This window comes from Myodes glareolus, chromosome 2 (assembly GCF_982192425.1).
Source record: "Myodes glareolus chromosome 2, mMyoGla1.1, whole genome shotgun sequence".
NCBI classification, from domain to species: domain Eukaryota; kingdom Metazoa; phylum Chordata; class Mammalia; order Rodentia; family Cricetidae; genus Myodes; species Myodes glareolus.
Window position 1 is genome coordinate 66916408 of NC_142027.1, and position 15115 is coordinate 66931522.

The 15115-nt window shown below is 45.2% G+C and overlaps 1 protein-coding gene across 25 annotated transcripts in view; it reads left to right on the forward strand.

The window, feature by feature from the left end:
- The window catches only part of Kalrn (kalirin RhoGEF kinase), a 598618-nt gene that overhangs the window by 307576 nt on the left and 275927 nt on the right, over positions 1-15115 (forward strand). For 21 of the 25 annotated variants that reach the window (XM_048454129.3, XM_048454132.3, XM_048454114.3 and 18 more), the window contains exons 11-12: positions 4985-5176; positions 11021-11229. In XM_048454129.3, the coding sequence (XP_048310086.1) occupies positions 4985-5176; positions 11021-11229 (401 nt within the window). The remainder of the gene's footprint in view (positions 1-4984; positions 5177-11020; positions 11230-15115) is intronic. The other 4 variants (XM_085685492.2, XM_085685493.2, XM_085685488.2 and 1 more) reach the window with 1 other exon arrangement.

The following is a 15115-nucleotide window of genomic DNA, read 5'->3' on the forward strand; positions in this document are numbered from 1 at the left end:
ATCCCCTGCTCGTCTGCTCTGTCCCAAGAAATTGGAAGCAATGTCTGTGTTGCTGAAGTTCCTGTAGTTGTGGATAAATTGCCTCGAGTGTTTCATTACATCCCTAGGGAACAAGCAAAAAGGTAATGAGGCAAGACTCTAGGAGCGAGCTGAACTTCAGAGCTAAGTTATGGGGACTGTTTTAACTGTCTGATACAGAGAGGAAGTGGGAGCAATAAAAGAGCCTGTAACTAACTGAATGACCCAAGTCTGTGACCCCGGGGGCTCTGGCTACCAGAAGGCCTCTATGAAAGATGCAGCAGCTGAGAGGTCAAGATCCCAGCCCTGAATGTCTTTTTGGCATGTCAGGTGGGAAACATAGGCAAGGGCTCAAGGCCAAGGCATGGTTCGAAGACTGGGGCACTGATAGATGCCAACAGTGATGTCAGAGTGAGGTCAAATCTGGCCCAGGGCAGTACCCATTGTTGACTTGGTGAGAGGGGGAGCTGAAGTCTCTTGTCAATACTTGTCCCGATTTCGGGTCAGTGTATGTCTTTGGTAATATTTCAATTGATAGCCTCTAAACAGGTTCTTATTTCAAGAATGAACCAGGTAATAGGATCAGCTAGTTGGGAATGAACAACGAAACATGAGTTTTAACACGTAAAGTGTTATATCAGATAATTTATAGGGATCAGAGTAGAATATTAGAATTAGTGGGGATTGATTGATTAATTTATTCACTAGTGATTATGGAACACTTCGTTGGTGCTAAGTAATAAGAAAAAAAAAAGATGAAAGACATCATCTGGCCCTAAAGCATTGGAGAATATGGCAGGTACCAGGGGAGTGAGGGACAGTATAGACCGCTTTTTCAGGAGCCCAGAAAAGGACTCCTAAGTCAGCTTCCAGAAACACAGTAGGTATAAGGGAGGACTTCCTAGAGGAAGTGCTGCTGAGGCAGGGTGTTAAGAGGGGAGGGAGGGTCGGTCATGTAGAAAAACAAAGGAAGTGCATCCCGAGCAGAAGAAATAGATGCCACAGCACACAAGCTAGTCAGTGCCAGAGGTTCTGGAAAGGCAAGCAGTTTATCTAAAGATAGTTTATAGGAGGGTGATGGGCATTAATGCAGAAGGGGAAAACCGGGGTCAGACGAAGAAAGGCCCCACGGCCGTGCTAAGGCATCTGTCCCAAGGGGATGGGAAACCACCAAACACTTTTAAGTAGGCAGGAGATCTGCTGGATTGAATTTGAGAAGCTCTTTCAGGTAATAATCAGGGAGAAAGTTGGGCATAGACCCAACCAATTTTATTTAGGTTGACTCAGTTTTCTGGGCATTCCACACTCACAAACCTCTGTTCTTGTCCACTCCATAAACAGTTAGTAGATAGATATTCGCTGTGGACCAGACCCAGTGTCTGGCCTAGGAGTGCCAAAGATGAATAAGATATAGCACCCTCCTTTACAGGGTTCATATGACAATACAAGGTGGCCTGGACATACATGCTTCATTTACTGTGTGCTAACGGCTGTGGTACAGGATAAACATACAGACCCCTGGGCACCAAGAAAGTGTCTTGTTTCTGGACCTTCCTTCTTCTCTTTTAACAAACCATAACCTATCCACAGATGCCTGCCTCTACTGTGGGAAAGGCAGGGCAGGGTAATGCTGGTTCTACCGTTTTGAAGCCGTGTACCCTTAACCAGCAATTCTCTGTGGTTTATTCAAATGAGAAAAAAAGCGAATCAATTCCCAAGTAATCGTGAGAATTAAAGGAAACCTATGTGTAAACTTTTAGGATAGTTCTTGGCAAGGTGAAAATACCTGCTTACTCTAGCCATTGCTATCCTTACTTGGTAGTCATTTTTGTCTTAGCACCTGTACCTTGTCAAGAAACTTCAGCCCCTCCTCCTCCATCAGAGGTCTGATCTCCAAAATATACAAAGACCTCAAGAAATTGGTCAGCAAAAGAACAGATAATCCAATAAAAAAAAAATAGAGTGCAGACCTAAACAGAGAACTCTCAACAGAGGAATCTATAATGGCTGAATGACACTTAAGGAAATGTTCAACATCCTTTGTCATCAGAGAAATGCAAATAAAAACAACTCTGAGATTCCATCTTACACCTGTAAGAATGGCTAAGATCAAAATCACTGATGACAGCTTATGCTGGAGAGCTTGTGGGGAAAGGGAACACTTCTGCATTGCTGGTGGGAATGCAAGCTGGTACAGCCCCTTTGGATGTCAGTGTGGGCGATTTCTCAGAAAATTAGGAAACAACCTTCCTCAAGACCCAGTAATACTACTTTTGGGTATATATCCAAAGGATGCTAAATCGTGCCACAAAGACATGTGCTCAGCTGTGTTCATAGCAGCATTGTTTATCATAGCCAGAACGTGGAAACAACCTAAATGCCCCTCAACTGAAGAATGGATAAGGAAAATGTGGTACATTTACACAATGGAGTACTACACAGCAGAAAAAAATGACAGCTTGAATTTTGCAGGCAAATGGATAGAGCTAGAAAACATTATTTTGAGTGAGGTAACCCAGACACAGAAAGACAATTATCACATTTACTCACTCATAAGTGGTTTTTAAACATAAAGCAAAGAAAACCAGCCTACAAACCACAATCCCAGAGAACCTAGACAACAATGAGGACTCTAAGAGAGACTTACATAGATCTAATCTACACGGGAAGTAAAAAGTAGAAAAAGACAAGATCTCCTGAGTAAATTGGAAGCATGGGGACCTTGGGAGGGGGTTGAAGGGGAGAGGCAGGAAGGGGAGCAGAGAAAAATGTAGAGCTCAATCAAAATCAATAAAAAAAAAAAGAAGAAGAAACTTCAGCCCTAGTTATCTGTCACGTTGCTTGCCTCGTTTATGTGCTCTTTCTCTCCACGGTGACTTTATTCTTTTAGAATAAAGTAGATTTCACGTGCTTCTGTCCTCCTAGGATGCTTGTAATGCTGCTAGGATTAAAGTGACCAGCCAGCCTATTCTTCCCCAAAATTAGAGGGTTTCTGAGAACCAGGACTGTTTGTGCTAAAACCAGTAAAACCTTTAGCAAATAAGGATGTACTGGGCACCCTGCATGAAACAGGCGCTTCCACTTTGCTTTCCCCCATCTTATTGGTTTTAAATCCAACTTATACACACACTTATTTCAGCCAGGCAGTGGTGGCTCATGTCTTTAATTCCAGCACTCGGGAGGCAGAGTCAGGCAGATCTCTGAGTTCGAGGCGAGCCTGGTCTACAAAGTGAGTTCCAGGACAGCTAGAGCTACACAGAGAAATCCTTACTGAAAACCAAACCAAAACCAACAGACAAAAAAAGAAACCATATTTATTTTGGGAACTTTGCAACAAAATGCTATTTGGTGGATAAAATGTAGAGTTCTAACCTCCAATTTCTTTGTACTTCTGAGATTCTCTAGGGTTCAAGACAGGAATTTGAGAATTCTTGAAAAAAAATCTTCCTTAAGAAATATAGGTCTATTGGACTGAATATTGTGTCCAACACCCTAAGAAACTCCTTTTTTTCTTCTTCTTTTTAAAACTTGGCCCACAACCTCAGAAGCCTCCCTTACCTCTCCTCCTCATCTTTGCCTTTCTCCAATGGCTCTGAATGGCTTCTTTCATTTGCTGTCTAGAGTTAACATTCTTTAGGTTTGGAGGGGGCGAGGAGCCCCTTTCTTTACATTAGCCTAGTCTGTTTGTTGTTGCTTTTTCATGAATTGCCTAGCTGGCACAAACGATTTTTCCTTTGAACCCTATCTGGCTTAGGACAACATTTGCCTTGGGCCATTGCTACTCCAACAGTATTTCTTAAGAATTCTCTGGGACCTCTCTGGGAATTCCTAATCACCAGCTTCGTGTTTTCGGTAACCAAGAAGCTGGGTCAACAGCCTTCTGAGGGTCATCCTTGGTGTTAGTTTCTAGGCCATAATTCATCCCTTGGCACTCAGATCCTCAGGGAAGTCAGAATCAGTTCTGTACAGTTATGGCTGTTGCCTCTTGAATCTTGCTCGATTCAACTTATACTAGCTAGTGACTTCTGCTTCTAGGTCCCCATAGCCAGCAAGTCAGCACCAGTTCCTGGCCATAGGGCAGTGTGCTGACCTGGGGGAGATGGGTAAATTTATGTGTGTCAGAGTCACAGACTGGATGTCAGAATTGTATTAAGAGTAAACCGATGAGGAAGGATTATGTTCACAATGCATAATGTAATAACTACTTTAAAAGCTCTGCCTGCCATCGTGATGAGTAATAATTGCAAGTGGCTTGGCTTTTGAAATGCTTGTGAGAATACCACCCTGTGTACAGACAGTGTCGGAAGCATGAGTGCACCCATGTGTGCATGGGACACAGTAGCTCATGATAACAAAGTCTGCCAGATTCCCTCGCTAAGCAGCCGGCAAGCATGCACCCTTCACAGGAGCATAGGAGCTAATCTATTTCTCCTCCCCCTGCTTGTGGCCTGCTTCCCTTCCTTCCAAGGAGCTAGTTCTTTTCCAAAAGATAAACAACAGAGTGGTGGAGAGCTGGGAGCAGGGGCGAAGCAAGCCTCCTAGTTGGTGTTTTCATGGTTCTCATACAGAAGCACAGAGCATCCTTGTGGATGTGCTGTTTCCGACTCTGGCAGAAGCAGCCTGAGATGTGAGAACCGTGAAGGGGCTCTGTGAGGGGAATTGGGAGCCAAAGGGATATGGAGGTTCTCACAGGCCCCCCTTCTTACCTCTAGGGACACTACACCTCTGATGCAGGCAAGGCTCCTAACCAGTGCCCACTGTGTGTAGCAGCCCACTCCTTGCCTGCTAGGAGGCGAGGTGCCAGCTCCGTGCACTCAGAGTGGTGCCAGATCGGGGAGCTGTCGGCTCAGCGCCTCCCTCCACCCTCTGTGCCCACTCTTCTGGGAGTCCCAGGGTGGGCTGTGAGAAGGCGCGAAGCTTGTTCCCTGGCTGCAAGTTGACTTTGCCTCACTGTTGTTGCTGGCAGAATACGTACACCAATGCGGACAAGCTCCTAGAAGCAGCGGAGCAGCTGGCTCAGACTGGGGAATGTGATCCGGAGGAGATCTACAAGGCAGCCCGACACCTGGAGGTGCGCATCCAAGACTTTGTGCGCAGGGTGGAGCAGCGGAAGCTTCTCCTGGACATGTCAGTCTCCTTCCACACACACACCAAAGAGGTAAGGGGTGAGAGGCTGTGCTCCCCACCCCCCGGGAGGGGTTAGTTGGGCTTCCTGGGATAGTGTCCTAAGGGGCTATGGGATAGTAGTCTTTAAGCACTCTGTGTCTGATAGCCTGCTTTTAGGTCACTACCAAATCCTCTCCCATCTTCTCTAGAGAAGGAAGAGCGATGGAAGCAAGTGGCTTTAGGGACTTAAACTGGAACGTTCTGCCCGCAGCTCAAGGGATTTCAAAACCTTTGGTATAGAAATAGGAGATGAAAGAGGAATTACAAGAGCAAAAATGTCCTACCACATAACCTGTTTCTCTTCATTGCTTCTTCCTGTCAGAAATCAATTACGGTACTTTGATCAGGTGTCTTGCTACCAGCAAGAAGCATTTGGACTTTGCAAGTATATTCTGTTCTGACATTACAGGTTTCTTAAAATAAAAATGTTATTACATTTATTTGGGGGGAGGAGTAGAATACTGTGGGTACCATTGCATAACTATGGAGGTCAGGGGTCAACCTACCCCAGTTGACTCTTTCCATCCAGCACGTGGGTCCTGGGCTCAAACCCAGATTATCAGTCTTGGAAGCAAACACTCCCACCCACCAAACCATCTCACTAGCTCTGTTTTACAGATCCTTTAAAACATTGAGTCTTTGCCATAGGGTCTGTGGCTCAGGGTCAGGGAGGCGGGTAGTAAAATCGATGTTTACTTTGGAATAGAAATGATGGGTAGTAAGGGAAGTGGGACTGAGATGTCCTTTGCATCATCTGGATAAATCCAAGACAGAATCATTCATCACTTGGAGAAAGGAGAGGGGAGTGGTGGGGGTGGGGGACCCTGCGAAGTGCTTGGCGGGGTGGAGGTCCCCTAGGAGGAAGAGGTGGCAAGCCTGTGATTGCTTTCTATTTCTGATTACCAAGGGGCACTCTGCCACTGAGTAAGTGGACAGGAAGGAGGTCCATTTAGCATCTTGTGTAGTAACATCCTTGGCAGAGGAACTCATTCGGTGGACGCGCATTTATGTTCCCCTAGGAATTCATTTTAATAGGGTATTAATTAAGGTTTGATTGCTGCTCAGGAAGAAAAGTAACCCTACTTAATTAAGTTGATTTTTTGGTTTGGGGAGAGCATTAAGAAGCTGACACCAATCCATGGGCTTTTCTGACACTTGTCAGAACCACTGTGGGTCGTTGCAGTGCCTATCAGGAAAAAGCATGCAAAGATAACGTTTTCTAAACTGAGATTCTCTGGGCAGATCAAGGCCCAGTGAGCTCACTGAAGGTGGCTCTGCTTCATCTCCACGGGGCCCACAGCCACTTTCGGATGAGTGTCTGTAAAGCAAGGGGATTAACTCTAATCTGGGGCTTCCTGCCTGGTTGTCAGCTTGCTTGACTCTCATTGACAATCTCAGAAATCAAAGGCATGAGGATGCCCTTGTCATTAGGGGCTTTGGAGTAAAACAATGGAGTGTGAATGACAGGAGTCCCACTCCTCCAGAGCTGGGTTGTGGCCCGTCTGCCACCAGTTCCCATGGCAGCGATACTCCCCACCAGGCAGCCTGGTCTCTGGGAGTGCTATCTAGCTACGTCGCCTGGCTTCTCTAAGTGGAATTAGAAGACTGGGATTCTGTTCCAGATCTTCTCATAGGAAGCTACTTGAACTTGTGCTGGCCTCTTGTGTCCCCAACCCCTAGGTTCCCTTCTCTATGAAATAATTGAAACAGACTTGGTGCTCTAAGTTCTACCATAAATCCAAATTCTCCTTCTGTTTGTTTCATTTTTCTCTTCCCCATTAGATATTGGTAATAATTAATAATAATAATAATAATAATAATAAGTAAGCCTGAAGTAGTGTAGGTGATTTTCCTCATCTAAGTAATTGTAAGTACAAACATTGTAAATGTGTACTGGGCTCTGGTGTTTTAAATTAAATGCCTGCTGCTTGCCAAATACATCACCCTATGTAATCTTTGTGATCACTTACAGACTTTGTTAGCCGTAATCTCAAATGAGGAATGTTAGGAAAGAGACTTGTCTAAGGTTATAGTGTACAATATATAGTAATTCAGCTGAGGCTTCGAGCACTTTCTGAACTCCTGTTCAACACATCAGATTCTAAAACCTGAAATAACAGCATGGGAGATTTGGCATCTTCAGAGCATTTTGGATTTCAGATTTGTGAATTAATGTGCAAACCTGTGCATGCTTGCTTCGTAACTGCTATCTGCAGCTGTCTTTTTCTTCCTAGTCTCCACCTCTCCTCTATTCTTCCTTCTCCTCCTCCTCCTCATTCTCCTCCTCCTTCACAGGGTCTTGCTGAGGAGTAGGTCATGACTGAGAAATGGAGACTTGCTAGCGTTCTTTGACAACAGGATCCTAGTGATCTCACCAGAAACGAGGAAACGGGAGAGAGATGAAAAGAGAGGGACACCCATAGTGCCACATGTATTTCCGTTCACCCCAGTTCTTTGATTGCATCTCTCTGGACACTAAAAATGAAGGGGGCAGGTGAGGAACCTGAATCTCCAGCAGGAGCTTTCCTAGGGACCCACCTAGCAGGCAGGTGCATTGTGGGTGGATAGGTGGGAGCAAGCTTCCCTGTTCTGATGAAGGACTCCTGGGGCTTGATCCTCCAGGTTGATTTATACCTCTCAAGACTGGCCACCTCACAAACCTTGTAAGTAAGCCCCTTTCTTGGTGCCGGGGCCATTTACGTCTTGGCTCCTGCTTGTCTCTAAGACAAACATCTACTAGTATACTAATTTCTTAGAGGATCCTGGCTTGCCATGGCTCTCCCCTCCTCCCTCCTTCAGTGAATTGTAGTTACTGAAGGAACACTTGCTCAGCTTTGCTGTGGGGCCTTGAGCAGCCCTGGTGCTGTTGCAGGTCCCCTCTGCCTTGCTAGGGCCAGCTCCTGCCAGCTTCCTTCCCCCTTTTCTTCCTTTCTTCCTCCAATCATTTGTTAAAGGTTTGCCCTAGTGCTGACATGCAATAGAATGTTATCATGGGATATAAGTTTTATGGAATGGAAACTCCATTTATGGGAGATTTGTGTGAAAACTAAATGTCCATCTTTATAAATGATTTAACCGTAGATTCCCTATGACTCTGCAGACCAAAGTTCATAATTTTACCTCTGTTTTCTTCCCACATCAAAAGGTTTACTCTAATTAGGATCAGAGAGGAAAGAGAGGATATGAAAAAGATAACATTCAATCTCATTTCTTCCTCAGATTAAAGGGTTTTTTTTTAAATCCTATTGACCTTATTGTGTGAATTATTTCAACCACAGGATTCTGATGACTAAAATCATCTGCTCATTTCATTACAGTGTTATTCAGTCTTGAATAATTAGAGACTACGTAAATGTTTCACACTAAACGATAGGCTGAACAAATCATAGTGCAACCAGTGTAATAAAGTATTACATGGCCGTTTGAGAACCCACATGGCCAAAGATTATTGTATAACCCTTCAGCATGACCACAATTTTAATCACATATAATAAAGGCAATTAAGAAGTTTAAGGCATTGTGCTTGATTCTTAAGAATTATACTTGTAGACTGGAAAGATGTCTTGGTAGTTAAGAGGATGTGTTGCTCTTTCAGAGACCCCAACTTTGATTCTCAGCACCCATATTGGGTGGCTTCAGCTCTAAGAGACCTGACAACTTTTTCTAGCCTTTGTGGGCACCTGTATGTACATCCACATTCACAGAAACATGGGCACACACATAAGTTATAAAATAAATTCTTAATATCGATTTCTGTTTTTGATATGCAACCATGAATAATCTTATTAGCAAGCACTTTGCATCTGTGTGATACCCCTTAAAAATCACAGCTTTTTATTATTAATTTTGCTTAATTTAATTTTATTTCTGAGAATTTTATGAGTATTGCATCTATATCAAATCATATATTTTTAATAGTCACTTAAAGAGAAAAACTACTTAATAAAGAGAGATGACAGGAATATGCTTGGGTCCTTCTTATACACACTTAGATCATCACAGATCATACAAATCTTTGAGTATCTCCTTTTTCTCAGGCTACATGGTCAATAGGCAGGTTGCCAGTCTAGAGAGCTGGGGAAGGGAGAAATGTCCCAGTCCATAAAGGCCTAGGAGTCCAGGTCATCTGTCTGCAGAGACTGTCCAGACTGAATTCTCTTTCCTTGCTGTGTTTCCATGGGAGCATTGTCATCCCTGGACATTCAAAGTATCATTTTTTTAGATTTTTTAAAATAAGAATGTGAGTATTAAGTTAAATATGACCAGAGTAATGATATCAGTTCTTAATTAGACGACTGTATTAAATCCCTACTTCATTTTATGTCTTTCCTTGTGACATACATCTTTCCAGTCTATACACCCTTTGTTTCTCATAGAAACCCATGCATCACAAACACATATGTGCACGTTTGTTAACCTGCCTTCCCCAGACTCAAACTACATCAGTTGAGTCTTCAGAAAGATGATGGTCTCAAGAGCGAAACAATGTCATCTTCCATCACAGCTACCAAACTGACATGGTATTTATGTAAGAAACAAAAGCTAGTGTCAGAAATAAAATAGAACAATGCAGAAGAATAAAACAATCTCTTCCAAGTGGCTAAGGGGGAAGCTTGCCTGTGGAGATGATGCTACCTTTCAGCATCCCGAAAGATCACCACATGCAACCCAAAAGCCAATCATCAGGGAGAAGTGAGAATGTAAACCACTCATCCACAAACCTTACTGCCTTTGTTGCCACTCCACCCCTCCCCATTTTTCCTCCTTGGCTATCCCCTTCCACCATCTTTTCTTAGTTGCCCTTTTCTTAGGCGCCCTGATAAACATGAAGGATATCAGCTCTGGTCGACCATTTCTGGCTTCACTGGTTAAACTACTGAGGCTAACCTATGTTCATCACTAAAGGGCTCTCTTAACCTCTCTGTCCTAACGAGGTCCCAGAGATTCTCAAATTAGCCCCATTCTTTTGTGTATAGCGATTTTAGTTTAGAATCATGTGTGTTCTAGGAGAAAGAATGGACAGAGCAGGGGCCATGTGTTCAAGTAGGGAGCAATGGGCCATGATACAGCTCCATTAGATCAGGAGGTCTAGAAATAAAATACCTGTTTCATTAGGTGAGCAAGCGATTAGTGAATAAGTTCTCAGTAGTTCCTCTGGCCCTTCATTGCTTCTGGGCTCATTTATTCAGAACTCTAGGTTTGGCTTCTTTAAAGTTGTCTGTCCGCTCATGTCATCTTGGCCCCATCTCCCCATCTTGAATAGAAGGTGGAAATGTCTTCTACTCTCACTGATAAGTAGAGAAGCTGCACTTTTACGACCAGCTTTCTAAATAAACCAGCAATGGTAAAAAGAACAAGAGCTTAGAGGGACATAGGCTACACTTTATCTCTAATTGGCTCTTACCAGGTGGCATCCTTCTGCGTATTTGCAATATGATCAATTTCTATACAATATCTTGATCAATTTCCAGGAAGCAGATCTCTAGCTGCCTGGAGGAAGTGTGCAGAACCGTCCACTTGTTCTTTTCTCAAAGAGAAAATGTTTGTCTACTCCAGTCTCCTGTCCACCCTGGTCTCTCAAAGATGAGTAATCATCCATTTGCTCAAAGAGGCCTGCAGGTTTCCCCAAAATATTTGGTTTTCCCATCCTTAACCAGTGTCAATACTCATGAAGTGAACTTGGCAAAGATGGGTACCGAGTATCAGCATAGAAACCCACTCTGGCCCGTAGGTATGCCTATGGCGACAACAGCTCCTGGTCTGGGATGCGACTCCTCTCCAGTTTCCGTGGCCTTCGCCCCAGCCCTGAGTAGAGTCTCTGCTCTCTCCCACACAGCTGTGGACATGGATGGAGGACCTGCAGAAGGAGATGCTGGAGGATGTCTGTGCAGACTCTGTGGATGCGGTCCAGGAACTCATCAAGCAGTTCCAGCAGCAGCAGACCGCCACCCTGGATGCCACTCTCAATGTCATCAAGGAAGGCGAAGACCTGATACAGCAGCTCAGGTCAGCGCCTCCCTCCCTGGGGGAGCCCGCCGAGGCCAGGTCAGCATGGGCAGTGATTTCCGGTGGGAAATACCTCGGGCTAGATACAAGATAAGTCCTGTCGCTGTCTTGACTCAGCCACCGCCTGCTTTGTGGTCTTGTGTGAGCTTCTGCTGCTTTGTCTGTAAGATGTCCAGATGCCTTTACCACATCCAGTTTGAGCTTAGACGGAAGCGTTCAAAGAAAGTTCTAATGCTTCAGAGTATTGTTTGATGATATTCTGCAATCGATAAAAAGAATGGCATTTTCATTAAGAATAATGACATATGTAGCCATGCAGAGAGATACACATTATTAAATGCAGTGTTACCCAGCTGCTGCATCCAGCACAGCTCCAGGGATGGAGAATGAAGGGAACAAAGGAAAGGGGCTGGGGTCGAGTGAACTAGGGTCTTTGATGGAGATGTCTCAGCAGCCGCTCTGAAAGCTCAGTGTGTTTAATTTATATGCTTAAACCTAGAAGTGGGGTTCTTCCAGACAGTTAAACAAGGAGGCAGGGTTTATGGTATATACCTGAATCAAAGAGAGAGGTTTAGCTAATCTCAGTAGCAGCAACCTCTATTGGGGAGCAGTCTCCAGACCATAAATATCCAAGGGCAGAAATCTACAGTGGACATTTTGTGTATTTATTTTCACCATCCACACAGACCGGAGGATACATCCCTTCGAGCCTCATCTTGTAGGGTGTGGGGAGACCTTGCCATTTTCCCATGGGTCTGAGGCTATGGTCCTTGATATGGCCAGCTCGTGCCAACAACACACACCCACTCAGGCCTTCACACACTCAGGGCCTCCTCTGCTCCTCACATCTATCATTTGATCTTGGGCTGAACTCTGAATTCTGTAGCCCCATTGCTTTGCTTTGGGTTCCTAAGCATGTAGGGAAGGTTCACTAGGACCTTCTCACAGCCCCTTACTGTCTAGATAATGAAACTCCTTCGCTGTCAACTTTAGCACACATAAATGAGTAAACCAGAAAAGCCCTGTTGAAAGCCAAGTATTTGTTTGGAATTGCCTCCACCATCGATTATTTCCTGCTGGCATCAGTGTCTAGTTCTTGTCCCTGTCAAGGGCACTGACTCCTCAGATAAACTGTCACTAAGCCTTAGGCGAGCCCTCAGCAACCAGTCCCATGCCCAGGTGCTGCATAAATAAGGTTTGATGGCACTAATGATGCCTGCCCTCAGGGACTTGTTCCTGCCCCCAAATCACCAAGTGCTGGGACCTCTGCCAGCTATAGACAGAAATAATCTCATCAACAAGTCCCAGGCCAGCCCTCAGACCTGAGGTTATTACTTCAACTGGAGAAAGCTTTTCCCCGCTTTTCCCCCATACCAATTGTCCAATTAAATAAACAATGAAAAATTACCTTTAGGAGGAGGCCCTGGCAAGTTTTTCTTTCCTGTTGGAAATTAATCATTTCTATTCTAAACATGCACACGAGATGTACTAAATTTTCCTATTGCATACTAACAAGCCTCCTTGCCTTTCCCCCCAGTTCACCTTCATGAATATATAATGCATGGCAGTTTTGTCTGCCTACCTAGGAAGCTCTACTGTCATTTGCTTTTAACGAAAAGTCTAACTAGTGGGCAGTCACTTAGCCTGCTGAGTCTCGGCTGCCTCATTTGTATAATTAAGGCATGTACTCTGGACTCTCTGCCAGCTGTAGGATTCTATGACGGTTTTGTCTTCTCTTTGAAATACTTTTCACAAGCTGGCTGGCTGGATTTATTCTGTAGGGCTGAGCCTGCAGAAGCCACACGTTCTTCCCAACTGCTAGTCTTGCACGGTGCCCAAGGGCTGAAGGCTGCACAGTGGTGGTGGAGGCCATGGTGTGGGTGGTGACAGCTCCACAAGGTTTAAGTTGATGGATTTTTTAGCAAGTACCATAGACACATATCCAAGAGCACAGGTGGCATCCTCATTTAACCACTGCCTGACTCTCACCTAGCCTAGTAACATCCGTTTATCCACTGCCTGACTCTCACCTAGCCTAGTAACATCCGTTTATCCACTGCCTGACTCTCGCCTAGCCTAGTAACATCCGTTTGTCCACTGCCTGACTCTTGCCTAGCCTAGTAACATCCGTTTGTCCACTGCCTGACTCTCGCCTCGCCTAGTAACATCCGTTTGTCCACTGCCTGACTCTCGCCTCGCCTAGTAACATCCGTTTGTCCACTGCCTGACTCTCGCCTCGCCTAGTAACATCCGTTTGTCCACTGCCTGACTCTCGCCTCGCCTAGTAACATCCGTTTGTCCACTGCCTGACTCTCGCCTCGCCTAGTAACATCCGTTTGTCCACTGCCTGACTCTCGCCTCGCCTAGTAACATCCGTTTGTCCACTGCCTGACTCTCGCCTCGCCTAGTAACATCCGTTTGTCCACTGCCTGACTCTCGCCTCGCCTAGTAACATCCGTTTGTCCACTGCCTGACTCTCGCCTCGCCTAGTAACATCCGTTTGTCCACTGCCTGACTCTATCTTATACTTCCCTCCCTGACACAGAAACTTTCCAAGAGTAAGGCATGAGTGGAGCTTAGAGGACGCAGGCAGGGTTTCTCATCTACCTCGGGAGCATGGCTACTCTGTGTCTTCGGTGTTTCTGGCACACTTCCTTAGAGTTCTGAGGCAGCTGTGAATCATCTCTGTGATTCCTAGTATGACGCCGTGCCGCTGTTGTACACGAAGGTAGAGATCACTGTCTTCCTTCAGGAGCCCGTACTAGGGAGTGATCTGAGAGAACAGCCTGATCCTCCCAATAGCAAGACGTTCACCAAACACACGGTGAACATTGTTAACCACACCTCATGTTCTTTTTATGACTGTACTGTTTACACAGTAGTGGAGACAGAAACTGCCCATTTCCTGCTCTGAAGCACCAAGAGCAGGTAAGGAGGTCAGCCTAGGAGCGCTCTGAGAGACGCAAGAAGAGCTACTTGACATTATAAGAGCCCTTATGAGCTTCGGGAACAGATAGTGTGTGCTCAGGCCCCGCTGCTTCTGAGACAAGCCCAAACTAAAAGTGCCTGGCCTTCAGGACCGCTAAGGAGAGAATTTTACATTGAGGCTTTCTCCTTTGTCCATCCACCTCCCACGCTGCGCTGCGTAAGAAACAAAGCGTCACAAGGTGAATGTGTGCAGATTCCTTTCACATTTTAAAGTTTTGGATTCCGGGTTCTACAGAATTTATGTTTCATAAGTGCCATAACTTTCCTCTAAGCGTCTCTTTGGTGGTCTCACCACCGCCAAAGTCATTTTCCTGTGAAAGTCCATCTCTTCGTAGCCTGGCTCCACTCTGCACTGTCCTGTCTCTTATTGCTTTTCCTTTTATAGGGACCACTGAGGGAACAGGCTCCTCCCTTCTCCTAACCAAAGCCCATCCTCTCTGAAATCCTTGTCCCAGCCGTGTGATCAAGCCTTACCTCCCAGGTTGACTGTGCCCTAGGGAAACCCTTGACACTTCCTTGTGCTCTTTCAGGCTTAATCATGACTCATGGCTCATGCCTGGCCACAGTTCACACAACTGCCTACTTCATGGCAAAAATGTGGGGTGAGGAGGGAGAGATGAAGTCCATTTTTCAAAAGAGGTTGCTGGGGCTGGGGTTGGTGATTTCCCAGAGCCAGCATCCTAGATAGGTCAGAGCAGGAACCTAAACCGTGTTTACAGGCTTTAGATGCTATGCTTCCCTAACTATGGCTTGAAGTCTGCTTCAGAACAGCAGCCCACAGTGTAAGCACAGCATTGTCAAGTAGGTGGATAATTTTGGTATCCATGATGCCATTTTATTTTAACAATCCCGTGAGGTAGAAATAGGAAAGTTTTGGGTTTTGCTTTTTAAATTCCTTTGTCTACCTTTATGTGTTGTGTTTTGTGTGTGTGTGTGT